A 26,598-nucleotide genomic window follows, 5' to 3' on the forward strand; every position below is an offset into this window, starting at 1 on the left:
CCACACTTTTCCCTGTAAATATATCTGCTACTCTGACCTGCTACCTGGAACTGACATTTTCATCTCTCCCAGGTCTCTGGGGTTGCTGAGCCAGAAAAGCGGCAGATCCTCCTTGCAGATTCATCATCCTACCCTCACACGACCTCAAATGATTCAGTATAATTCCATAATGTACACAGCTGTTGCTTTCCTACAATTCTGAGAGAATTACGGCCTATAAATACGTATGGCAGTAGCCACCCATAGGTCTAGGAATGTATTTGAGAGGAATCAGTTTTTTCTAAAGCTTCCGGATTCTTAGATGCAGGCTATCATATGTCCAGTTAATGTGCTTTTAAATTCCTTCTTGCTTTTCTTTTAGTTAACTTTCTTGGAAAGGTCGTAAGGACAGCCCGTCCTTTCTTGTACCTGAGTTTTCTTTTACCTGAGTTTTTCTTCCTTAGCAGTAACTCTTCTAGCCAATTAATAAGACATATGGCCTGATACTGACAAGACTTTCCTGGGGGTTATCTGATAGCGAGGTATAGGGCAAATTAAATTGCCTAGTGGGGAGCAGAAGCTGTGATTCTATGATAAATTCTTACTCTTCAGAGAAATGAAAAACCTTCCAGGGCAAAAGAGTGACCTTCCACTTCATGCTGTAGATGATGTCACAAGCCTTTTGTGAAGCCATAAGCTGAGTCCCAAGTTCCTTCTTCATCCCTGCCTTGTCTGTCACCTGGCTTGGTTTTTATTTCTTGAAAAAAAAATTGCCATTTTGTTTCAAATGTGACAGGTACCATGCTGTTGAAGTTGCTAACACAATTACTCTAGTATCTGCCACAGAGTGATAAAGAGACAAACAGACAAACACTCTAGTTCACTGATTTTTTTTTCTTCTAATTAAATAAAGACATTGTCAGTCACAATACTCAAATTGTTCATAGGGATTGAATGTGTCTTTTATCTCTCTGATAACAGAATGTTGATGTGTCTATGTAAATATTTTAAGGACATGATTTTCAGAAAATCCACAGAAAAAATCAAGTATGTAATTCTAACCCATTAATATAAAGAAGCTGTAAAATGAAACCCTAAGAAAAATGTGGTCTTTGGTTTCTCTTTGAATGCAATGGTTACATGGTAAAGCCCTGTTGCTCCTGAAGCTGAAACTGTACTATCCTAAAAGAAGTAGTGCCTTTGTAATGCTGCTGATCATGCTTACCACCACAAAAATGCTTTTATTTGATAAGAAATGCATCCTTTTTTTACATATTTTTAGTGAATATTTGCTTCTAAGCAGTTTTTGAGTTCTAATCTAGAAACTGAGATTTTCAAAATGCATTTTGATTATTTATTAGTAACATTTCTTAAATCATTAAGATAATGCAGTAGTTTGGACCAATTCTGATTAAATCTTAAAATACATATTAGTACAAGCTGTAATCTTACAGAGAGATTAAGCTAGGTACATTTTTTTTTTTAATCAGCTTAATCCTAATGGACTACATTTCATAAACCTGTCACATAGGGCACAGTGTTTCTGAATAATCTGTTTTGGCATTTTATCAGGTTTTTTTGCCCATGATTAACTTTGTTTAAGCACGTCTTTATTTGGGGTATTATCAAACAGTTCAGCATCTGTTTCTCAGTTTGTTGTTGCAGTTCCAAGGAAAAAACGACCAAACCAACCAAACCTCCTTTTGTTACTGGAATGGAATAAAAGCCTTGATATGTTGATATAAAGTGTAAAGCCTTGAAACGATGCCGCCTTGATGGCGATACCCACAGATAGTACAGCTGCTGACATAATTTAACACGGATGGAATGAGAAAGAGGGACGGACACTTTCCGTGTGCCAGTTACTTAGAAGTGCTGGTCCAAAGTTACTGCCTGCTCAAATTTGTTGAAGGCATTTGAGGGTGAGAACTGAAGTCCTCATCTCCAGAGAGCTTTGCCAAAGGGTGTTCGCCTGGTGGCATCTACCCTTCTCTCCACGCTCGCAGTAAAACTCCCTCCACCCCAGGCTGTCCTCCTTATGGTGGAGGCTTCCTTGCGCCAGTCTCTAATCTGAAGTAGCCGCATCACGGATTAGCATCTCGCTGTTTCACATCACTCTCCATCGTGTTATCTGCTGGGATTCCCCAGCACTGTTACCACAGAAAGCCTTTCCCTGAATGGAGATGAGCTCATGTCACTAAGCCAACACCATCCCTGCTCTGGGAAAGCAGCCTGACAAAGGGAGCATAGTGGGCAGTGGGGCCTTGTGGTGTCGCAGCCAAGGCAAGATGGCCCTTCCTCATCCTCTGTGGCTGTCTGGATCCCATGAGGGGGTTTTGCTTCATCCTCAGATAGAGTCTCAAGGTGCCAAGTGAAGTGTGGGTCAGAACTGGCCAGCTTGGCACTCACATGGTGGTCCAGAGAGGCAGAAGCTCTCTAATGAAGGCATGAGGCCCCAGCTTCTCTCTTGGCTGCCTCACATGCATTTTGTTGCCCAGAAATTACCGTCTTTTGCAGCCATCTCCAGGCACAGTCCTGCCAGCAGGTTTGCAGAGCCCTGCTTCATCTAACGCAAGGAGAGGGCTCCTTCCCCACATGCAGTTTGCTCTCTTGTTGGATGCCTTTTGGTAGTGTGCATTTTCAGAGAGTGGGATGGGGGTGTGGGGAAGCAAAAAGCAATCACCTTCGGGATCTCTACACAAACTGCAAAGTGTATTCCTTGCAGTGCATTGCTGTCTTGGGATAGCAGGTCATGATCAGGTGCTACACACCCTGTTTCGTACTGTGTGGATGTACCTATACAACTTCTAGGCCTGCGTTGGCTTGTGCAAGACTATGTCAAATGCCTGTATATCATTGGTCCCTGGTTATTCTCGCTCTGGAGTTAGTTTGTAAGGAACAAGATTGAATTTGTCTGTGCTTGCCATATAGCTATGTCTTAAAACTGTCTGACACATTTAAAAATGCAAATATAAAAATGAAGGTCAATATTTCTTTACCCTAAATCACGAAATGCTAGGTAGATTCAAAAAAAGAAACAAGAGAAAAAGAGTAGCTGCATGTCAGCTTTCTTTCAAGATGATTCTTTTGAAGAGAAATCTATACGACAGATACAGTCTGTAAAGGAAGTGAATAAGCAGAGATGTGTGAGATAACTGGCACATACATATGCATATGCAATATGTGATCCTGGTGTTGGTCGTTGTCATCTATTTCCTGCTTATGAAATACTGACATATTCCCATGTTTATTGAAATATTCACAGTTAAACAAACAAACAAACAAACAAAGTCTTATCCCAATATATTAAAAATTTCTCCTATTTACTAAAGGGATGAAAAGGGAAATCTACCATGTGATGATGTTGGCAGACATATAGTGGGCAAGCCCGTTCATACAGGATCCGAATCGCCAAACTCATTTCTTGACCAGGAATATCGGAAACGCTTTAATGTTGTTGAAGAAGATGCAGTTTTATACTGCTATGAATATGAGAAAGGAAGAACAAGTGGTCCTGGAAGGAGAGAGAGCACACCGACATATGGTACGGCATTGGTCTCATAAGGATAATCACTATTTGTTGATTTTAGAATTTTCGTGCATCTTCTTTTGTATTTAAGCATGCAAATACTTTTGGTGATCATTGATTCTGCTAAGAATTCTGTACTGTTTTAGTCCAATTTCAACCTAAGAGCTAATTCTGTGCAGGAAAAATGAATTGCTTACTGTGAAAGGGAGGGTGAGTCCAGTTTTGTATTGATTATTTTTCCGAATCGAAGTTCTAGAATTTTGTTACCAGCTTACTTTTCCAGGTTATGTTTCAGTATCGTTTTACCAGAAAAAAGTGGCAGAACCCCATACTGAAAATACAGGATAGAATTGTACTCCCAGTATAAGGGCAAGATTTGCATAGGTTTAGGAATTCAGCATTAGAAAAATTTACGCAAGTATAATACATTTGAAGATGAAACCCACTTCAGATTTACCAGGAACTTTCATGCTTGCACTGCTCTCTAAAACTCTTTAATTTTTCTTCAGTGCCAGAAACAACGTATGACTGATGATAGTATGCTTTTTTTGTAATACTCTGTTAACCTCCTGTGACTTCCTATACAGGAAGTGATGGCTTCCTGTATATAGCAATTCCTCTTTATTTGAGGTTATATGTTGTCTAAGAAAGCATTTTGCATGTAAAAAGACACATGTATTCATGTTACTTCCTCATCTTGGATTTTCTCTTATTTAGGGTGAGAACTCAGAAACAATTTCTGGTGAGAGTTTTTCTCCTCAAACCTTTATGCTACAGATTATTTTCCCTTTGAATCTGTTGGAACTTTAGCTAGTATTGTAACTTGTTTCAGCTTTGGACTGGGAGAACTGGTTTTCTGTTGCCAAGTATCAAGTCATGCAGTTGCAGAATTGTTAGGATATAGAAGTAAATGAAGATAAAATCTCATGTTAAAAAAAATATATTTGGACTGCTATGGTGTTAGCTGAGTACACACTTGAATATTTTTTCACCCTACTTGCTATGTTATTTCAATTTTTAAACTGGGCACAAGTTGTATGTTGGAGTTTTTATAGTAATCCTGACATGGTAGAAGAAGACAGACTTCATTTATGAGGAAGTGTAGATTTGGTACATCATGCAGCCAAGCTCCAAAATTACCTGGGAACCTTGATATAAATTGAGCCTGAGCTGTGTAAAGTATCCTCAGGACCTGGAGCAATGTGTTTATGTAATATTAAAGAATGCATGTTCATAAAATGCACCCTTTCTAAGCAATCCTGCTGCAAAATCCTCAGTACCCTTTTGTTTTTGAAGTGTTTTCAGGTGTTTTCTAACCATGCCCATAGTGTACAAAATAACTTCTAAATTTTCAAAGTGGATATATCTATTTTATTACCCTTGTATTTCAACTATTACAATTGGTGGATGGAGTCAGTTCCATTAATAGAAATGTACACTCTGTTCTAGATGTTAAATTTTAATACTAGTAGTCTAGAGTGAAAAAGAACATGTTTCTTCTTCAAGGACTGCTGAATCCATTATTTTGTTGCAGGATAGCTTTTTTTTTTCAATTAGCAGAAAGAGTATAAATACCTGGATCAAAGACTGCGCTGAAAATCAGGAATTATTTAACACATTTGTTATATAGCCTTTCACTTTTGATCTCACTTCTTTTTTAATGATTTCACACCATAGAGTCCATTTTCATGTAAGTGTATTTTCTAAAAATATTACCATTTCAGCATTAAAGTTTCCCACATGGCATTTGTTAGCATAAGATTTGTGGCTAGACATAACCTTAGGATTTCACAGAAATCTAGAAAATGACAATAACATTCGTCTGGCTTATGGTGACCCATTAAAGAAGGTCAAACAGAATTCCAAGGCCTAGAGAAATAATTGTTTTCAACATATACTCATCATTAATTATGTGGTGGTGTTAAATTTTTATATATATATTTCTCAGTCTTGCTTCGCAAGAGGTTAATAGGGCCCTCCATAATTTCTTTATTGGAATCTTTTGACATTTTTTGAAAATGTTAACAATGAGATTTCTCTTTCAGGCTCTTACTGGGTTCCAGCTGTTGTATAATTGTTGCTAATTGGCCTCAGAAAGCTTCTGTTCAGATATCTCAAGGACGACATTTTCCTGAGTGTAGTCACCAGGGAAAACAGATTTAGGGAATCTATGGGAGTTAACAAGAAGGAGATTAGCAGAGGTAGCAGGGAAATGAAATGAGTTTAAGGACAGAAATGAATTTGGTCATTGCAGTTTTACTGCCAGATACAAAAAACATGCACTTCAAACAGCCAGAGCTTTTGTAGAAAATTTGTTATGGCTATCACTTTTGATAGCAATCAGACTTGACATGATTTTGTAGCTTTTGTGTCTTCTTAAGTGTGCAGGTCCTTTCAATAAGATACTGTGAGTTCAGCCTCACAAAGAAGAGAAAGTTGTGTTTCTAGAAAAAAGTAACAGTTGAAAGTTACTTCTGATCAAGCAGACGTGAGCCAAATACATCCCCATGCAGGAAATGACTTTTTAACTCTGTGCTCTAAATCTTACTGGCTTCAATCAGACCTAAATATGTGTCCATAAATAGTAAAATAAATTACAAATAAGACATTAAATATATGTGCTGTATTTCCTGAGCAATGGTGTATTTGCAACTTGATCCTGTGGTCTGTACAGAACATATCCCATTTTTTGTCAATTTTTTAAAAAGACAATAAAACCTTTTACAATTATGCTGCCCGCGTGGTGTTGGTGTATTTTCCATGGACACCATACTTCAACAGGTAGATAGACATGTTCAAATATTTGTTTTCATTATAAACATGTCTTTCTTTTTCAGTGTATCGTGGATTTAACCTCAAAAATGTGGAGTAAGATCGACCACCTTTATGCAGGGGTTTTCTACTAAAATAATTAAGTTTATACTTTAATTAAAGTAAATAATTAAGTTTATACTTTAAGCTATGCTACTTTTAAAAATAAATTATTTCCCTACTTATGTGTTGTATGACCAGTAGATCAATTCAAAAAAAGAGCGAGGGCTCACCTTGTTGTGAAAACATTTGGTTTGAGTCTACTAGATATTGTGCCATATGCCGTGCTGCTCTGTTTTGTTTCAATATACTATTTAACTTGCTAAAAACTTCAGACCACTTTAAGTAACCCTACTAAGTTGCATAACAGGCTTTCACTGAGTTTCCAACTATATTTGTGGCATCCTCAAGCAGAAATCATAGTTCACAGCATTTTGAAAAATCAATTCAGCAGCTTCCAAATTAAAATTTAAAATATATAAGTCTTGAGCTTTTCTGTCTCATGTTGGTTGGAATCAAATTGAATTTACCATTAGTAATGTACTTTGCTTTCTGTGAATGAAATGCTACACAAGAAATTGCATGTAGAGGTTTTCTGCTTCCTTTCTTAGTCATTGATGGATCTTTTAAGCCCACCAGCAAAGATGCTATTTGTGAAGGTACTTTAGCAATGTGGATGTTTCTGTTACCAACAGTTCACATATGCTTTAAAACAGTTCTCTCCATGCATGTGCCAGGGGCTTCCAGAATGACAGATATTGTTCAGTGAAAACTAAAGTGATTTGAATGCATCCGTCAGTCTCAAACATCAGTCCACTGATGATTTTGTAGGACACTGGATTTATTTTCTAAACTTAAAATCCATTAAATACTTAGCTGCTTCTTGTCTGCCAAAGAAAACAGGATTCCTGTCTTAACCCCTTGTTCAGAGGTGATGCTGGATCCTTTCTCATGAACAAGCCTGTAGAATAGCAGCTTAGCACATAATTTGTTCTTTCTTCCGAAGAATGTTAGTTTAATGCTGCCTTATGGTGCATGATCTCAATTTTTTCCTCTGTTTCCAGGGAAACTAAGACCTATTTCTATGCCAGTAGAATATAACTGGGTGGGGGATTATGAAGACCCCAATAAAATAAAAAGAGATAGTAGGAGAGGTAAGTGATGTGAACATACATCCTATAAAAGGCATTATGGGTTTTATCATGCTTTGAGTGACATATTTCAACCTCATTTTGCTGCTTGCTTAAATACGTATTTCTGTGAACCTCTTTTGGGTTCCTTCGTTATGTATACTTTTTTGCATACTTTTTTGTTATGTATAATTTTTTGCAGAGGCTGTATTGGGATTGAGGAAGTTGCCCATCCAGGCAAAAGAAATCAAGACTGCAAGCCCTGCAGTTTGGCTTAACTCGATATTGGCATTTCATTGATTCAGCTGTATTATCCAGCCCATTTTGAATCTGGCCTTAAGTTTTTGTAATACTAGAGGACAAATGTATGGTTATTATTGATATAAATTGTCACGCTTAAATGAGAATTATGTATTATATTTCTCTGTCTTTGTGAGTTCTTTTTGGATGGAAACATTCCAGAGCTGGATGGCACCTACCTCAAAATCATCAAGAATAAGTTCGTCATAATTCTGGTTTGTGAGGCTCAGATACGTACCTTAACAAACAAAATGATAACCTCTGAGATGGCTATTATCGCCAAGAAGATGTTACATTAATGATAGATATGTCCATTAAAACATTAACTAAATGTCGGGTAGGGATCTGAAAAGGAAACACTGTTGGGAATTATTAGGAAAAGAATACAGGACAAAGCAAGAAATGGTGGTGTGTAAGTTCTTGCTCATGATGGGTATTTGTGCAGTTCTGGCCTCTCCATCTCCATTGAAGAAGGCTCAGGGAACAAGAAAAATTATCATACATGTGGAGTGGCTTTTAAAACAGGTTCAATTCAGTAGGTTGGCCATCATCAGTTTGAGAGAATGTAGGCAGGACATAAGAAAATTTTATAAAATTTTGTGTGGGATGAAGTAAGGAGATCGATTTGTCACTGCTTTTCTGAAAAAAGACCTGAGAAACATCAAAGATCTTGGTTGAGTGCTGGTTAGAAAGAAAAAGAGCTGGCTCCTCATGCAGTTTGGGTTCAAGCTAAGGAACCCGTAGCCACAGGAGGCTGCAAATACTAAAAGTTCACATTAATACAAGGAAAGACCAGACAAGTTTGTGAAAGACAAATCTGCTAAGGTTTCCTAAATTCACAAACATTGCTTCTGGCTCAGGATGTCCCTCAGTTACAAGCTGTCAGATGCTGGAAGAGTATTCAGGGAAAGGATGGATGATACAGTGAATGATCTCGAATGTTCAAAACAAATTACTTTTAAATGTATGGCACCACAATCATTTGTATTCATTGCGATCTTGTTTAAAGAAAATATTACAGATGTAATCATAAGTGTGCCATTGTTCATTTTTTGAAAAATTCAAGACAAAATTTATTGATGTGGGGGTTCCTTAATATTCTGTTCCTTTTATTGTCAAAGATAGCAGAAAATGGCAAGAATCATGAATTTTCCCTACAAAAAGATTGGGATTTTATTATGTCTAGACCAAAGAAACAAATTAGTTTTGTTAATGAAATAGTCTTGAAGACTTAAAATTGACAGTAGATCTTAGCAAGAATATTATATGTTTTGGAAGAGGGATTAACATACATACAACAATTCACAGTGATGTTTTGCACTACTTTTCTTTCCACAGAAAATTCATTGCTTCGCTATATGAGCAATGAGAAAATAGGTCAAGAAGACTACATGTTTCAAAGGAACAGCAAAAAGGATACTGGGAAAAAGTCCAAAAAGAAAGGAGACAAGAGTAGTAGCCCTAGTCATTACTCGCTCTTGCCTAGTTTACAGATGGACTCATTGAGACAAGAAGTCATGGGCACACCTGGACCAGAGACTGCTTTGTACCATGTGAGTAAAAACAACATTAACAAAAGTGGTTGCTCTATGCTTGTGGTGACTGTTGTTTTTATAGGGGCGTCGAAACCTTTTTTGGACTACTGCTGTTGCACCGATTCCTAGTCCTCTGACTACAACTAGTCCTCTGGCTGCAACTAGGTCCTGAATAAATATTTGAGAATTCCTTATTTTGCTGTTACAAATGTGGAATAGATGCCAGTGATTTATCTCCTTTAACTCAAGAGATGTCGTGTTTGAAATGGAGTGTGGTATCTCTGCCTTGTCTTGCTTGCTGCTGATGGAAAGGGAAGAAGCAGTGGTTTCTAGACTGGCTAGAAACCTTCATTCCAGCATCTATGTCACTGCAATGTGCTAAGTGTTATCAGACAACTCCGTTACTACAGGTACTTGAGAGGCCTGATAATGGCAGGAAAACTTGTGGGAGGCGTTTGTTTTTCCTTTGAGGTAAGGGGAGCCCTAATGCGTGTATCTGCTTTTAACATGTAGCCCTCAATAACTCAAGTGATTGTGACGGAAGAGATTCTGCTGAATAGGACGTAACAGGAAAATTGCAGTAACTTGGTAGTTTTTAAAAGTGTCAAAAAAATAGGAGATCACAACATATTTTGGATGTGGTATCACCTTCACCCCATAAAAGTATTTACATTTTAGGTCTCAGTAAAATATGTCGTTGTACAGGAATATACACACAGTAGCTCTACAGCAAAACACTAGAAATAATTGAAATTATCTTCATGTACTAACAAAGAGTATGTAGTTTAGATTGCCAGTGCTTAAGGGAGACAGCAGTGTGGGCTCATCAGGATGTCTGCTTTGAGAAACTGGCAGGTGGAGCTTCACTGAACCTGTAAGAGACAAGTAACTGGGCTTCCTGTTGTAAAATGTCACTAAGGACTATCGTGTTATAAATGGTGTAGATCAATTGAAACGAATGGAGCCTTTATATCCTTTTGCACTCTCTGAGTTCTTGGTCCACTGGCTTCTAAAACTCTGTAGTGTGCTGCAGTGTATAGATGAGTCTGACAAATTTCAGAGAACATGTCTTTTAGTATTAAAAGAAAGTGCTTGGGTTGTATTTTAAGTAAATGAGATCCCTGGATGCAAGAACTGCTATTCTCTTTCTTTTTGATTTGTAGTAATTTAGGTATGATGATAAACATTTTTTCTTGCATTATTATTTCCATCTTCAATTTTACACTCTTTTTGTGAGTTGGAAATCTGAGTAAGAAGATTTCCATTTGCAAAGGCAGACTGATATATAGTGTTTCCTTAATAAATAAAGCAAAGGAGATTGCAAGTGTCCCCAAACTGTCCTCCTTGTAATGTCTACAGCCTTTCCTAGAAGGACTCTAATCAGTGCAAGAGCCCTCGAAGTCAAATATTTACAGAACAAACTACAAGAGTTATTTGTGTAATGGAGAACTTTCTACTCTGTAAAGAATAGTGTGGTAAATTTGCAACACTTTCCATGTATTGAGAGAATATCATCTCTCAATAACATTTCTTTTTTAGTATATGTTAAATTCCTGACACTGCAGTGAGAAAAACATTTTTTTAAGGTGCCATCTTGGGTTTTCTTTGGTTTCCTCTATGTTTATTGCTTGAGTTTGTTTATTTTTGGTTTGGTTTTTTTGTTTGTTTGCTTGTTTGGGTTTCTTGTTTATTTGTTTGTTGTTGGGTTTTGTTTGGGTTTGTGTGTGTGCGTGTTTTGGTTTGGTTTGGTTTGGTTTGTTTTTCTGTAATGTCACCCTTCCAAATCACTTATTTGCAAGACCAGTATTCCCAGTCTAATTTCTATCTTGCATTCTTTATTCTTAAATAGATAATATTGTGTATGGTTGGCCATGTTGAAACATACGACTTGTTGGATGTGCTTGCTGAATAATCTATGTCTCTGAAGCAACCCTAAGTATCAAATATCATAGAGTAAGGGCTCTGGGCCCTCAAATTTTGCCTTTTTGATTCCTGAGTCCATAACATGGAGTATTTGAAGCTCCAGGAATCTGGGATCTGCTGTGGAATGGAACTACCAAAACCCTTGTTTTGAAATTATCTTTTTAATATGCAAATTCTGTGAAATAATAATTTTAAAAATCCTTTCTATTTATTTTTTTCTCTATTTTCTTTTCCCTTCTTTCTGAATCCCCTGGAACAGAAACCATACTGTTCACTCAGCATTCATCTCTCACGTCATTCACTGGTCTTCAGTTCTGTGTTACCTTTATTCAATGATGTTTTCCTTCCTTTTTGAGTCCATTCATGCACATGTTAAATAATTTTGGACTGAGAAAACATCCCATTAGTTAATGATGAATTCTCCTTGCAGTTGGAGGCCTCTTTCCTTTTGCATTTTGCAGTCATTGACTTCTGCATCTTGATTACCTTTTTACTGTGAAGGTTTTCTGCAGGAAAGCAGCTTTTACAATTATGCTGACTTCAACTCCTTGACTCTCCTGCTTTTATACATGGCCCCATAGAAAATACAATTATTCGATCAAAAAATTACACTGATGAATTAAATGACCACAATGGAAATAGTATGATTTTGCCCTGTAAACAATGTGGATGGCGTTAAAAAATTACCATGGTAATTCAGAAGTGCATTGTTGTTGTTGTTTATTTGCTAAAAGTTCTTTTGAAAAATGCCATCAGATTCAAATTGTTATATTCTGAAGTGATCACAAGAATATGGCAGTCCAGCATTTTTGTGACTGTCAGTATACTAAATTTGCATAAAATCACTGGTTTTAAGAATTTTGTTTATATTGTTGAGCTTCCATTACAATCGAAAACTGTGTGGTCAAGGGAGCTTTTCAGCTATGGCCTTGAAAAGTGAACAGTGAAAGTGAACAGTGTTTACTTGTGTCCACTGAACATAACTGATTTGATAGCTAATTTAATAGCAAAAGACAAACGAGTTTGTATTATGTCTCTGAAGTAACCATCGCTTGTATCCACCTACAGTATTTTTTAATCCTCACATACACGGTCTCTTCACTACTTTGCTTTGTTTTATTTCCTGTTCCAGAAAGTGTTTCCACCATCCATTGATTTCTAGCCAAGTTGTTGGTTTTGCATTCTGTTTTTTTTCCTCAGTATTGCAAAAGAAATACCAACACAGAGTATTAATGTTTTTATTAAGCCAAGGCAAACTGTTTGAGCTGTTGCTAATCTGGTGTGCGAGCAGGTGTTCAATGTGATCTATTACTGTAGATATAAAATGGTGCAGTTAAAATTGTCTTGGACCTTTGGGGGACAAGACATGAAAGCTCTGACATATGATTTTTTAAGTTCATTGTGTTATTCTGTGTAGAAATTTCCTTGGTACATTATGCTTTGTTTTCATTACAGGAAAATAATGTGGTTATTTAGGAGGGAGATAGTGTCAGGAGTCAAAAGAAGTTCTGCATCAGGTTAATAATAGTCTGCTTCTGTCTGGATCAATACAACTTCAGTCTTGAAACGGCAGGACTACGGAAAGAAAACGTTGCAGCCTATTGTATATAGTAGAGTTATACAAGAAAAGACAACTTTGCTTACATCCGTTTCCAAACCTATGCCAACAAACTTATATTATTGACCTTATTCCTTCTCTCTTCCTGCCTCCTATCCCTTTGCCTTTTCCAGTGTATGCTCACTTGTTCATATGTATTTAGCAATACCTAATGACTTGCTTGTCATAGGAAAAGTGACAAAAAAGTAACAGCTTTTCACTTTGCTGATAACCAGCCTATTTAAAACTGTTTAATTAATTACATTAGTTTTCTTGGTAATTTTAATTATATTTGAAAGTAAAATAAGTTTAATAGCAAGATGTACCACTTAAAGTTCATACATCTGGAACAGGTGGCTCAGGAACGAATGCAGGACAGAAACAAGGGCTTTGTTCCCTAGGGATTTTGCTGAATCTACATGTATAGATACGTACACTTGCACTATCTTTAATGTCCCAGCTTTAAGTAAGGGAGGAATAAAATAAAAGCTATCAGTTGGGGGTTTTTTTTGCTGCAAATTTAATGAAGTTAGTGCACCTTTGGCAAATGTGTACACATACGCAGGCACGTTGCAAGAAGAGCCAGAGGCCACGAATGCATTGCAAAGAGCAAGTTTTATCTTAGTTACCTCTCTACTGGGGGATCTCCGAAGTCGCACCTGAGCTCCCAGGCAGAGGTGACACAAGCGGGGACGCAGGCGCTGGTGAGTTCAGCCCTGCTGGAAGATCGCTGGGCCTGCTGAGCTCGCCTGTATTTCAAGGCTTCAGGCAGGCGCAGCCTCCCGCTCTTTCTCACAACAAAGCGGGAATCTCAGACATAGTGAGAAGGTGCCTGGAGTTTCTCACAGGCCTATGTTATCTAACACAGAGGTTCTACTCATCAAGCACACAAGGTCAGTAAAACAATTAGTGTGATATATGTGCTTTTTCTACAGACAGGTGCAAGTCACTTGAGCGTATTTACATTTAACTAACCTCCTTGCCAAATCTTCCGCTACATTCCCATACAGCAAACTTATTTTTTTCCTCTTTAACAACGTGTAACTACCCATGTGGTTGGAGTGTAGCTCAGTGACTCTTAACTCACATAATTAATTTCAGTATTTGCTGCAGTGAGCACCTACAGAGAGCCAAGCACTCTCCATTCTACTCTGCCAGTGAGGACATTGAGGCAACGATAATGAGGGATTTGGCCAAGGCTGTAATTTCAGCTCTGTCTCTCTGCCAGTCCCCATGAGGTTGCTGTACTGGTTCAGCTCAGTGGGATTGCTCAGCAGAGCTGGTGGGTCCACATCAGTCTGGGCATGCAAAGTTCAATTGGTTGCAACGGTGATCTTGCTGAACATACTTTTATGTGAAGAAGATTTGCTTGTGGACCTATTGCAAAAATAGATATTTAGCTGATAAGATAAATTGGAAAGGAGACAGTAACTTTTAAGAAAAAATAACTTTTCTACTTAAATGATGCATATTTCCAGATATTTCTTGCCTCTCACCCACCCCCACCCAGAGAAAAATACAAGAAAATGCTCTTTAAAAGTTCTAATTAAAACCTATGAATTTAGGTGTTCTCGATGCAGAGAATTTACCAAAAGCTCATGATTTTGAACACTTTGAAGTCTAACTCTACTTAAGTGGTTGATTTTCTCTTACTTCTCCTATTCTTCTCTGTAGAAAAGCTGAAATGAAGGAAAAAGAGAAGGTACTTTAAACATAAAGTACTTACATTTTAAATGAAAATTCTTGAATCTAATAGGCATCTATTTATGAAACCTTCTAATTGTAGTACTCTGTAACTAGCATTTAAGACAGCACAGAACATATGCATATTATTTTCCTGATAAACTTTTGAACATGCTACCCATCAATTTTTGCAAAAATCTTCTGAATAGAAATGGCGTCTAATAAGCACTATATACTGGAAAACTATTTACCAAAAAAACCAAAACCACTCCACAGAAAAACTAGCAATTTATTACAATTGTAAGCATCACAGTATTTAAAGAATTTCTGTTTGGCGAGTTTTTGTTATGGATATTTGTAATTAAACAAAAGTAAGTCAGTAGAGGAAAAAATGAAAATCAGTTGTACAGATTTTAAGTAGGTGTCTGAAATCTAGAATGTCATTGTACCATTACAACAGATGGAGTTTGTACATTTTCTTCTTGGAAATGTTTGAAGTCCAGCTATGGCAGTATTTAAATATCAGGGCTCCCTTTTCCTTTTTCTTCTCCCTGTTTTCACAGTTGTCTATAGTTAGACTTGTGATTACTATAGAATAAAAGTCTAGCAGTTTAACCTAAGTGCCTAGTGAAAAGTATTTTCCATAAGTATTTCCATGATTTTTGTTAACACTTGAATTAGTATTGCTTCTTCTCTATGGTCTTTCATCTCCGTTTAAATACTTGTGTTAAAATAATACTAAAGCTTGCAGAATTATTATAGAGTTACAGGCATCAATCATCAGCAAAGGAAATTTTAAACTCCTTCTTGAAGATTACAGTCTAAATCTAATTGTGCATGCAGTAGCTACCACTGTAAAGGCAGAAAACACAAACCTCAACTGAAAGTAGCATATATACTATTGAAATTTCACAAGTGAAAAAAAGATTGTCATTCTTCATGATGTCAGGCCTTTTCAAAAATAGCGTTCTCAGTCTGGACTCCAAGCAGGCTCCTGGGCACCTCAGTAGAGCAGGTCAAATAGTCTGAACCGCTGTGATGCCCTAGTTTCTTCTCAAGTATTTGTATGTTTATGAAGGTCCAGCATAGCTCGGCTCTGGTAAAAGTTAAACAGTGAGATGTCCTTCTCTGGAGGTAACTGGAGCATGTGTGACATTTACATCCCTTTCTTCTGTAGGCTACACTGGTCGTATCTCACCTTAAGTTTTTGTAGCCATATGGGGATGTAGGAGAGCGCTTCGGCCTGTTCTGCCACTTCAAGTCCTTGTTCATTTTCCCACCAATGAGCATGTAACAAGGATAGAAGGCTGTGATGATATTTAGTTCCATGTGTTTGGAAATGGAAGGAGCTCACCATTCTGTAGTAGAAACAGAGCTGAATAGGCTTATGAAGCTATAGAATAAATGGCTTCAGTTTTACTCTGAAGGCATCACAAGCCCCTAGCTTTTTGCATTTCTCTTGTCAGCTCCCTCTACTATAGTTCAGTTATAGAAAATCTTTTGCTCTGAGAGACAACTGGAAAGAATGACAACTTAAAAATTCAGTAAGGGGTAGATGGGTAAGAGGAAGAAACACAATTGGAAATTCATATCTAGTGCTTTCATGAGTCTGAAACACTGTTGTGTCCCACTGCCACGATCACCCCATTGCCTGTATCAGCTTTGAATGCCTACACATTGGCACATGTTGGGTTTCTCCCAGTTGGAGACTCGTGGTTTTATGTATCTGATTCAGACAGAATAACAGCATCTCTCACATTCTCGAGATGGAATAGTGTTTCCAGCCCTCGGCCAGCTTCTTCACTCCCAAAATAAACCCATCTAAATTATACTAGATGTATTCCTTCCTTTGAATGCAGCACTTCATAAATTAACAAGCACAAAACAAGTAATAAAAATAGTAGTTATGTTGTTGAAATCAGTGTAGGAACTTCTTCTAGGCCATAAGTGAACTGTGTGGCCTATGAAACAAAGAAAAGGGTGAAACAGTTAACCAATAAGCAAAATATACCTTACTCCATAAGGTACTTGTCACAACTGAAAGTAAGTGGGACAGCCATAAGATTGTTGCTTTAAGAGGTAAATCTAGATATTCCATCTGGGTTTGGTAAAAATCTATTCCAAAATAAATTACATTTCAGAGATAAAAGGCAAGAGAGAAACAGCATATAAATTCCTTGCTAATGGAAGAGGAAATTGTATTATTTTTAGACTAATGCAATCAACATAGAGGAATAGAGAGGCCTCCTGGGTCTAGTCCTTTGCTATTGCAGTTAATCACCTTCATTTAATCCTATTCAGATATGTACTAAATTCCACATTCAAACATGGTATGAATTGCTGTTGCTAATGATGGGACCAGTAAAAAGTGGCAAACTGGGTGAATGGATGGCCAGTCATCATATTTCCAAGAAAAATGTTGGACAGAGGGCAGGAAAGAGGACAAAATTATGATTAGCCTTTCAGCAAGAGAAAGGCATCACTCCTAATGAATTTGCTATAGAAAAACAAACAAAAGCCTCAGAAACCAGCTACTAGGATAATTCAGACTGGGAGAGACGGCAGGAGGTCTCTAATCTGGTGTTCGCTCAAAGCAGGGCCGGCTCTGAGATCAGACAAGGCATCTCAGGACTTTGCCTAGTTGGGTGTTGGAAACCTCCTGGGATGGATGGAGAGTGCACGAACTTGCTCCCAACCTGCTGCACTGCTTGGCTGTCCTCATGGCAAAAAAGTTGGAGGCAAGCGATAAAACAGTGATTTCAGCAGTAACCGAGAGGAAAGCAACTTGCCCAAATTGAAGGCATAGTTGCTGTTGTATCATTGCTGTTTAGCTAAAATCATCTTGTGAAAGTGCCCCAGTAATCTCACATTTGTTCTGACAGTTCTAGACTCTCAGTCCTTTAAACTCAAGACTGAAGAGAATGGATGTGCCTATGTGGATGTATACTTGAGTTCTGGTTAAGTATACATTTTGTGAAATAATATTTTGTCTCCCGAGGAGAGAGTGCTTAGTTCTTTTAATTATATGGAATAACACCTGTATTGTTCATAAGGAATATTATTTCTGTCACAGATGAGAGAATATTTTCACATCTGCATCGCGTCTCTTTTAAAGCAGCAGTTAATACTGTGAATTTTCTCTTATTGGGGAAGCAGTTGCCAAAATGAAATTTGAAGGTATTGTATGTGGGGGATTTTACATCTATTTCTATATACCCTCTCATTTTTTATTAAAATCCAGAGTTAACTATTGCAGCAAAACAAAATGCTCTAGAGATGAGGTGAGCTTTTTTGGGGGGCCACCATGAAGCACAGTTGGAGTTTTTTGTGGAAAATTTTTATTTTAAACTTTCTCTATAACCTTCTTTTAAGTCAGAGCATGAGGTAAAAAATGGCCAGATATAATTTCTTTCCATGACGAAGCTGGGGAATTCTTTAAAAATGAGAAAGTTACAGTAAAGGTCATCTAGTCCAGCTCTGCCAGTCTAGATTTATTCCCTACTGCATATGATATAATGCTCAGAAAGTGTAATTTTACGTTGTCAAGAGATGTAGATCTATAGACTAATAAATCTCCCAGCTCAGAACATTTCCTAATTTCCTTTCACATCCCCATTCTGTACTTTTTCTGTTATCTGTTTCAGTTAATCACTCCTGGTTGTATCCTGCTTCCATTACCTGATAAAGGACTTTTGCCTTTGTAGGTATTAACATTGTTTGTACACCAGTAACCTATGTTACCTGTAGCTGGTACAATCACAATAGCACAGCTGAGAGATTTTTTTTTTTAAGGTAGAATAAGTTATTCGCCTTTAATAAAGAAGATATTAAGCACAGTATATTGTAGCAGAGAAGCGTATGTCAGGCATTGCACAGAGGGGACTTGGCATAAGTTGTCACTGCAATATGGTGGGGAGTGTCACATCTATGAGACCTTAGATCTGGGTCCTGACTTCTCGACTGGCTCCTCTCCCTACTTCTTTCTGCACAAGGAAAAGGAAGGTACCAGGACTATGAATGCTGTGAACCGAGGACACCAGCTGGCACACGTCATGAAATTTGATGTTCTATAAGACTTGTACTAGTGGTGAAAACGTTTGGATTAAAGCGGGGCAGATGCCCATTTCAGAGTACCATCTTATCAAAAGGCTTTGACAAACAGCATAATTGTTTCTGAACAAGTGATTTTTTTCAAAGCAGTGGTTTTGACTCCGCAGGAGTCTCTGCCCCATTCCTCTGCCCCGCTTCCACAGCAGTGGCCCCTCAAGCCTATTGCTGACCCATAATGTGGAAGATTGTATGGTTGCACCTGGGAGGAAAATGGCTCTTTGCAGCAGCGCAGCTGCAGAACAGAAGCTGTTTTCAGAGGTGTTTCTATTGTACTGGAGAGAAGTGCTTGTTGCTTAGTGCCTGATCTCTGAGTCAGCCAATCCATCTCTGCTGCTGTATTGTGGAGGAAAAAAACCTCCTATTTTTCATAAAGTGATAACTGCTTTTTGTCCATTTCTCAAGTATATCCCTTTGCTTTCAGATTAACCCAAGTAGATAGTATGCCTAACACTACGGAATTCTGACCTTAGAATGAAGTGTAAAATGAATTTTGTAAGCTGGTTTGTACCCATAAGGTCACCATAACCAGCACAGAATTAAAAAGACCGAACATTGTGTTTCCCCACCTTCTGAGACGTGCTGTTTCATCTTATGTTCAGAAGAAATTTCACTAAATTCCAGCAAGTAATGTGACTTCTACCTTGGAATGAACTGTTCTTTTTCTACCTTAATTCATAGATGCAATGGAAGTGTTTGGTACGAATTTTAGCAGAATGTATAATGGCTGAGGTACAAATGTTCTTTCCCTTATTTCCCCATGAAAACTTCCCCTCTGTTCAAGATCCTGTTATTTCCTGTAGTCAAGAGCTACCCGTATTCAGCCCTGATATGTAACTATTACTACAACTATTGCTGCAAGCTTTTTCTGGTAGCATGGTACAATGATAAAGAGGCACAAAGCATTACATTCTGAAAATGTCATTTTAGTCCTGAAGGGTACAAATCGAGAGAAATCTCCAGGCCTTGGAAATTATAATAAGGACATGTCCAGTAGGTTAGTTTTTCTCCTGATGAATAGTACTACTTAAAAGAAGAAAATTTGGATTTGTGTGTTTTGCCTTCTAGAGATGAGGAAGGAAAGCATTTTGATGGCTGTACTTTGTCTTGTGCATCTCCTTTGCTAAGGCTGCTTCTTTCACACACAACCATGCACTGATTTCCTGTTTGCACCACAACCTTTGTAAACTCCCTAGCTCCAGAAAAGCACAATTTTGTTTTATTGATTTTTCACCAAAAACTTAATATTTTGAAAGGCAGAATGAGTTTTCTATTTCTCTCACTGAAAGAATATTATGCCCGAGTGCTAACAGAGAATAGCTTGCAAGAGTATCTCTTCCTTAAAGCAAAAATCTCTTTTTTCAGTTCTGCCTTCATTCATTAGAGAGCACCTACATCCCCTGCACTCAGCCACACTTAGCAATAGGAAAGAAATCATACTGAGGAACACAACTGGAAGCATTGTTGCTCCTACAAAAGGACCCGTGCATGTGATTTTCATCATAAGCAAACATCTAGATGTTGTAGGGGGACATGGGACCTTTATTTTAAGCTACTGACTTTTCATCTAGAATGATCATGGGCCTGATGTAAGATTTTGTGAATGCCCTGGGGTTGACTTCTTTGATGTTTTACAGTAGTTTTTCTCCCCAGAGGGTCCAGGATCAGTTCCATGATGTGCCACAGACCACCTCTCTGATCTAACATAGATCACTTGCAGAAGTTTCTTAAATCTGCTTGGGTAGCCTTATTGGTTTAGTGTTTAGATAAACATACAGAGGACCTACCTTTGCTGTGAATAAGATGGAAATTTTCTAAGCAAAACCAGATTTTTTTCCTGGAAGAAATTGCATCATTTGAAAGAGGTTTGACTGTCGTATCTGTTGGAGGGGCAACACAGCAGGGCACAAGCAATCCACCAGGCTTCTGGAGTGCGTATGGGGTGACTTGTGTCAGTGACACCTTGTGAAAGGAAAAGAGACAATGGATGTACGTTGAAATACAGGAAATTCCATGTAAACATAATAAAAAACTACTTTTACTGTGAAGGTGGTTTAACTGGAGCAGGTTGCCCATAAAGTTTGCAGTCTCCAACTTTGGAGATATTAAAAACCCAACTGGACACAGCCCTGAGCAACATGCTCTAGTTGACCCTGCTTTGAGCAACAGCTTGGATGAGATGATCTCCAGAGGTGCCCTCCTGCCTTAGCCATTTTGAGGTTCTCTGACTCGTCCATTCTCTTCAGTAAGAGATGAATCTGGGAGTTGCACTGGGGTAGAAATCAAAACGAAGGCTTAAATACTATTCTGTAATGAGTGATAATTCAGTTTCTTTTTCCTTCTTAAATAGATGCAGCTGAAATATACCTAGTGATGGAACAACCGATGCATCTTGGACTTTTGCCATTATAGACTACGTATAGTTTTTGAACCTCCCTTTCTCTCTTAGATTACTTACTGTCAACAAAAGCAGTGTGGGAGGTACCAAAAATTACATGTTTCAGAGTAGATGTAGAGCAGCAGAATGATCTCAGAATAAATTATTCTAATGAACAGCACTTGTCTAGTTTAACTTTTTATCCTCATTTGTTTCAGGCAGCTATGACAGTGCTGCAGTCCTTGTTCTGTCAGTCGAAAAGATAGTGGGGGAATATGGGAACTCTCATTTAAATTTGATATTGTCCAGAACTTTTACTGCTTCGGTATTTCAACTAAAGAGTCCTGTGACTTAATGGCTAAGAAGGAAAATCTTTCCCTGGTCGTGGAAAGCAGGACCGCTGCTTATTATTTTCTCAACGTGGCTTGGAGATTTTAAAAATGTTTTCATTTTTCTAAGTTTTGCATGCATTATGCTAACGACTTTGCACAAACAATTTGCACTAGCTTGTGCAACTTCAAATTTGCATCCAGCTAATGCAACGTTTGTCACAGAGGCCCTCCCCCCAAATTACAAGAAAAAGTTTAGGGTTAGGAGACTGAATCCCTAAACAGAAAAGCCGTGCTTGCTGTCATGTTTCAGACAATGACAGTTCGGTCAATACCTAGCATATTTTTCTTGCATAAGCAGCCGTAGAACAGTTGTATGAAAAGATCAGACCTCTTTGATGTTATCAACCCTTATTGACTATGTCATAAGGAGAGCACCCTGCACAGGTAATGTATCCATTGCCTGCAACAGAAGCAGCTACAAAGTGGACATCTTCAAAGTCTAAAGCTACATTTTTTACAGTAGAAGCTCTTAGCATATTCCTCTTGAGACACACACAGTTTCTTTATCCTTGTGGTCACTAACAAAATGCATGCATTGTGAATTCATGCGCAGAGCTCCAAAAATACAGGAGCCCAGTTAAAGCAGTGACCATGCATCATAGAAGGCATAGCCATGGACTAGATCTTGTACTTCCTAGAAACCTTTGATAAGGCTGCTGTGGGGGAAGGAGAGAAGGAGCAGGAACAGGGCCATCAGTTGTCACGTAAATGTAGCAAATTATCTCTTCTGAAAATGACTTTTTGGCTGCTGCCAAGTACAGATTCATTTGGCCTTAGTATCGGAATAGCTTTTTATAGTTCTGGAAAGGCAAAACTGAGGGAGGAGGAGGAATATACACATATAGGATAACATACCAAGCCATGAATTTTGGGATCTATTCTTCCAGTGACTCTTAATTTGTCTGTGCCGCTCACAATCCATTTGACAGAAGTGATTCGTATTTCTCTCTGCCTGAGGTACCTGCCATTTAAAAGAGAAATATCCACAGGATATTTAGTATAACGATTCTGCCTTACTTGATGGCATTATTTTGTTTATACTACAAAAGCTCACTTTTAGAAGTCTGTTCATATATAATGTTCATACTGTGTTTTAGCATTAAATATCTTAGCTAGAACCTTAGTGAATGTTATCATTTTAATTCCGGGTATGGTATTTTTATTACAGTGTGCTCAAGAGCAGAGAGCGCTGTGCAGGGAGAGCAGAAGTATCTCTTACCAAAGAACCAAAAGATCAAGATATGATTCAAAAAATTTTGCTTTTGGGAGGCACAACTGAAGGTTTCAGGGCATTGTTAATCAACTGTGGCGTCCTTTGTCTGTAAATCACTTTTCATCCAACTCACCATGGATTTATGAGTTACTCACATATGATGACTGTTTTGTCATCAGCCTCTGACTTTAGCTTAGGAAATATTTCTGGATCTGGTTTCATAAATTCACTGCTGTCATTTTGTATTAGATTTTCTCTCACATGGACAAGCCCATTTACTGTGTTTGCCTTTTACCTTTCCAGAGTGAAGCCCCGCTTCGAGAAGGGTTGTTTAAACTAGCACACTTGCAGCATATTAAAAATACTTTATCCACAACTTAGTGCTACTTGGTACTGTTTTGGGGCAACAAAATAGTTGTAGCCACAGATAAATCAGAGAATGTCGAATGTATGTAAAGTTCAAAATCCAGAATTAAAGATAAAATGTACAATTATTCAGCAAAATCTAAGAAGAGAATAGATTAGGATTTGGAATAATCTTAGAGTTTGTGTGTTCGTTTCCCTATAGGAAAATGTAATGGCAGAGAAGAACTTCCAGCTTGCCAGGAAGGATTTCAAACCTGAAAACTCCTTCCCTCATCAGGCATTTTAACTCTAGCTTTGTGATGGGAAAACTTGCATCTCCTGAACAAGAGGATTTCCTGAAACACCCTGCATGACCTGAAAAATCAGAAATGCCAAGCAGGAGATTTTTTGCAGATATTCATTCTGTTAGCAGTCCCTGAACCCCAGACAACACATAAAACTATTCAAACAAAGCAGTGTTTGAAGTTTTTGCCTTCTTAAACAGGATCACACCTTAGAGCACAGTCTTTCTTTATCCTGCTTTTTAGTAGGTTCCCTTTTGACTGCAATTTCACCCATAGATGCTTCCTTTGACCTTGAGCCCTGGTAACTGATTCCAAGTCGTACCTTGTCTCTTCTCTCCTATGCCAATAAAGTCCTGTGTAGCCCAGCTTCAGCTCTTGTTCCAAAAACTACCTTGCAGATGCCCTGTGTGAACTCAGCTAGCTTCAAGACTTAGGTGACTATAATCAGTAATCGTTTTGCTTATTTTGAGGGCTAAACATGACAACAGGTGAGTAGCTGGTCCTGCTGTAAACAAAGCAGTTGTCTGTTGTGAATGAAATTCTGCTGATGATTGGCAGGAGGTTTCAAACTTTCTGAGCTTCCAGAGGTCTTATCTCATCATACCTTTCTAACATAGTCCTTGAAAACTATATTTTTGACGAATTCCTGTGAAAATAATTAGTACTACCATTAGCTCTTGATGGAAACTAAACAAGATGGTAAACAAAAAAGATTTTGGCAAAATGGTCTGTTGCAAGTACCATTAAGCGTGAGTTCTTGATAGTGATGGATAGTGTGACAATGTAATATAAAGAGCTTTGAACTTTTCCCTCTTTTCACTCTTCTTTTAGCTCCAAAATTTTCGGTCTTAACACACCAAATGCAGAGAAACACGTATATATGGTGTATCAAAACTGTGAAAACAAAACATTGCCAGTGTTCTGCAAGTATTGAGTGTGAGAGCTCAATCAAATAATTAGGAGCTCCAGCTTTCAATTTTTTCCAGGTATTGGCTTTCCCACCTGCAGCAGAAAGTTCCAGTAATCAGAAATGTTACAAGCTACTCTGCTGAAACTAGAGAAAGTTATCTTATAGTGACAGAGGGGAACTGTCTGACTCTAAGTAGTTCCTTAGGCTCTAATCTTGCAGCTTGAGAAAAATTGGGTTTGACTTGAGCTCTGAAAAAAACGATAAAGATACCTGCCATTTTTTTTCCCCATCAGACTGAACTCAAATTCAGGTAAAAGAATTGGAGGTTATTATTTCCATAACCTGGTTCTCTCTTCCAGCTTTCCAAAAATGAGTGAGTGCAAAATCTCTGAAAAGTGAAGAAACAAATGAGCGCTTGAAATAGGATTTTAGGAGCTGTCAAATTTCATACTAATTGCTGGGGCAAATCCAGATCTTCAGAAAAACTTCAGTTATGGTCTTTTTTTGGTAGACCTACAAATACTGTAACCATGAAGGGGTTCATGTAACTATTAGAATAAAGCTAGTTTTTGGACATGGACATCATGTTCAGTTGGTCACACATTGAATTATATTAGATCTTAGAGAAGCTCTTATATAGGAATAGTTTGACTCCAAATCTTTAGACTTCCTCCTCAGACTCTTGAAGTTTGGCAAAATAACCAGTCCTCCCAAATTAATAGTTTTGATAACCAGTCTACTTATCTTCTACTTTTATTTGAAGTATCAGCTGGAATAGAAATTTTCTAACTTTCATCATGAGTTTTATCAAATATTCACCTCTCGTTATAGCAGTTTCACTCCAATTTAATATTAGCATTGGAAGATCAGTTTATTAAGTTTTCTGGTTGGCATGAAACAAATCCATTATTTGAAATTTAAATTATTTGGCACTTTTTATTTAAATACATTTTTCCAGATAGACAACTATCAAATTGCTACTGAGTAGTTCATAATAAATACTCACATTTTCAGGCTTCTGAATGTTAATGACTAACTTTCAAGCTTGCTTCACCTCTGAGTAAATACACAGAAGGTGTGGTACTGATGAAGAATGAGTACTTTATCACAAGAGCTAAAAGCACACAGAAAGCTAGATAACTCTCAAGATGAAAGAAAAACCTGATAGTCTAGTTTCTTGAAAATTTTGTGTTGTACATACAAAGATGCTGATTCATGATTGTGTGCATACAAATATTGTTGATTACACCAACTATATGTGATTATTTTCTTAGTAAAGGAACAAATACAGTTATAGGTTGTTGGTGACCTCTTTTGTTAGTGTAAACCTCCACCTGGAAGTTTTCTGTGCTATAATCCTAAAAGCACGGAAAGGCATACCCTATAGCTGATTGCTATTTACAGTTGTGTAGTCTTCTGATGGGCTTTCAGAACTCTGTCAATCATTTTGAAGACTGCAGAAGTAAATAGAACCCACATAGCAGGTTTAGTAATGAACAGTTGCAGGGAGAGGAACTGTTATGGCTGTTCTGTGCACAATGAAATCTCCACTGGCTGATGGAATGTGCAGCTAAGCCCTCAGAAAGATAGGGGTAAAGGCAGGCTAGTACCACTGTTAAAAAAAAGAAGGAAAGAAGGAAAAAAAAAAAAAAAAAAAGGAAAGAAAAAAAGATCCATGGCAAAAATCCCTGTAATAGATCATGTTTTGTCTCTCTTTAAATACATGTGCTTTGGAGGTTGCCGACAGCAAAGGCAGACCTATATATACCTAAAATGTTTCTTTGATATTCTACTTAGATATGAATTTGTTAGAGGATTTAGTCTAGGTCTATTATTAAATACAACAAGCTAAAATACCACATATGATAGGAGAAAATGATTGCATTCAAGTAACTGAGAGTCAGGGTTTTCAAGGGATTTTTTGATATGTGTTGAACATCAGGTGATGCCTTGCTTTTAGATAATGGAAAGTTTTGCTAATTGTATTTTGGGCAACTGGAAAGCATATAATTCAGAATATTATTAACCAGTTGCAAATTTTCTTCAGGAGGCCAAATTTTCATTTGAGTTAAGATATTAATCTAATTAATCTTTTCAGTGGCAGTTTTGTTTCTATTTTATTTATTATTTTGAGTTACTAACAACTTTAATATAAAATGCTGTTTTCATTTAATTTTGTGCTTTCTCTCAGAATTAGTAGGAAAGACGATTTCTTGGAAACTGGGACAAGATATTTAAGAAAGCGGTTTCTCACAGCTCAAGATTTGTCAGAATCTAAAGGCAGTGAACATATGTTGTAATTCGGCCTCATGGGTGGGTGACTAAACAGCATCTTGCAGCAAACTTGTTTTAGTACAACTGAATTTCTGGCTTTGGTGTGAATACATATTTTCAGGGTTCATAACACTAAAAAGAAATCTTTATATTTGCCACATCACAGAATTAAGCTTTAAAAGGGCAAA

At 37.6% G+C, this 26,598-nt stretch overlaps 1 protein-coding gene across 4 annotated transcripts in view; it reads left to right on the plus strand.

The window, feature by feature from the left end:
- The window catches only part of CNKSR2 (connector enhancer of kinase suppressor of Ras 2), a 216,759-nt gene that overhangs the window by 126,763 nt on the left and 63,398 nt on the right, over window positions 1–26,598 (plus strand). For all 4 annotated transcript variants that reach the window (XM_065634105.1, XM_065634123.1, XM_065634096.1 and 1 more), the window contains 3 exons: window positions 3,312–3,523; window positions 7,384–7,473; window positions 9,088–9,302. In XM_065634105.1, the coding sequence (XP_065490177.1) occupies window positions 3,312–3,523; window positions 7,384–7,473; window positions 9,088–9,302 (517 nt within the window). The remainder of the gene's footprint in view (window positions 1–3,311; window positions 3,524–7,383; window positions 7,474–9,087; window positions 9,303–26,598) is intronic.

This window comes from Caloenas nicobarica, chromosome 1 (genome assembly GCF_036013445.1).
Source record: "Caloenas nicobarica isolate bCalNic1 chromosome 1, bCalNic1.hap1, whole genome shotgun sequence".
Classification (NCBI taxonomy): Eukaryota; Metazoa; Chordata; class Aves; order Columbiformes; family Columbidae; genus Caloenas; species Caloenas nicobarica.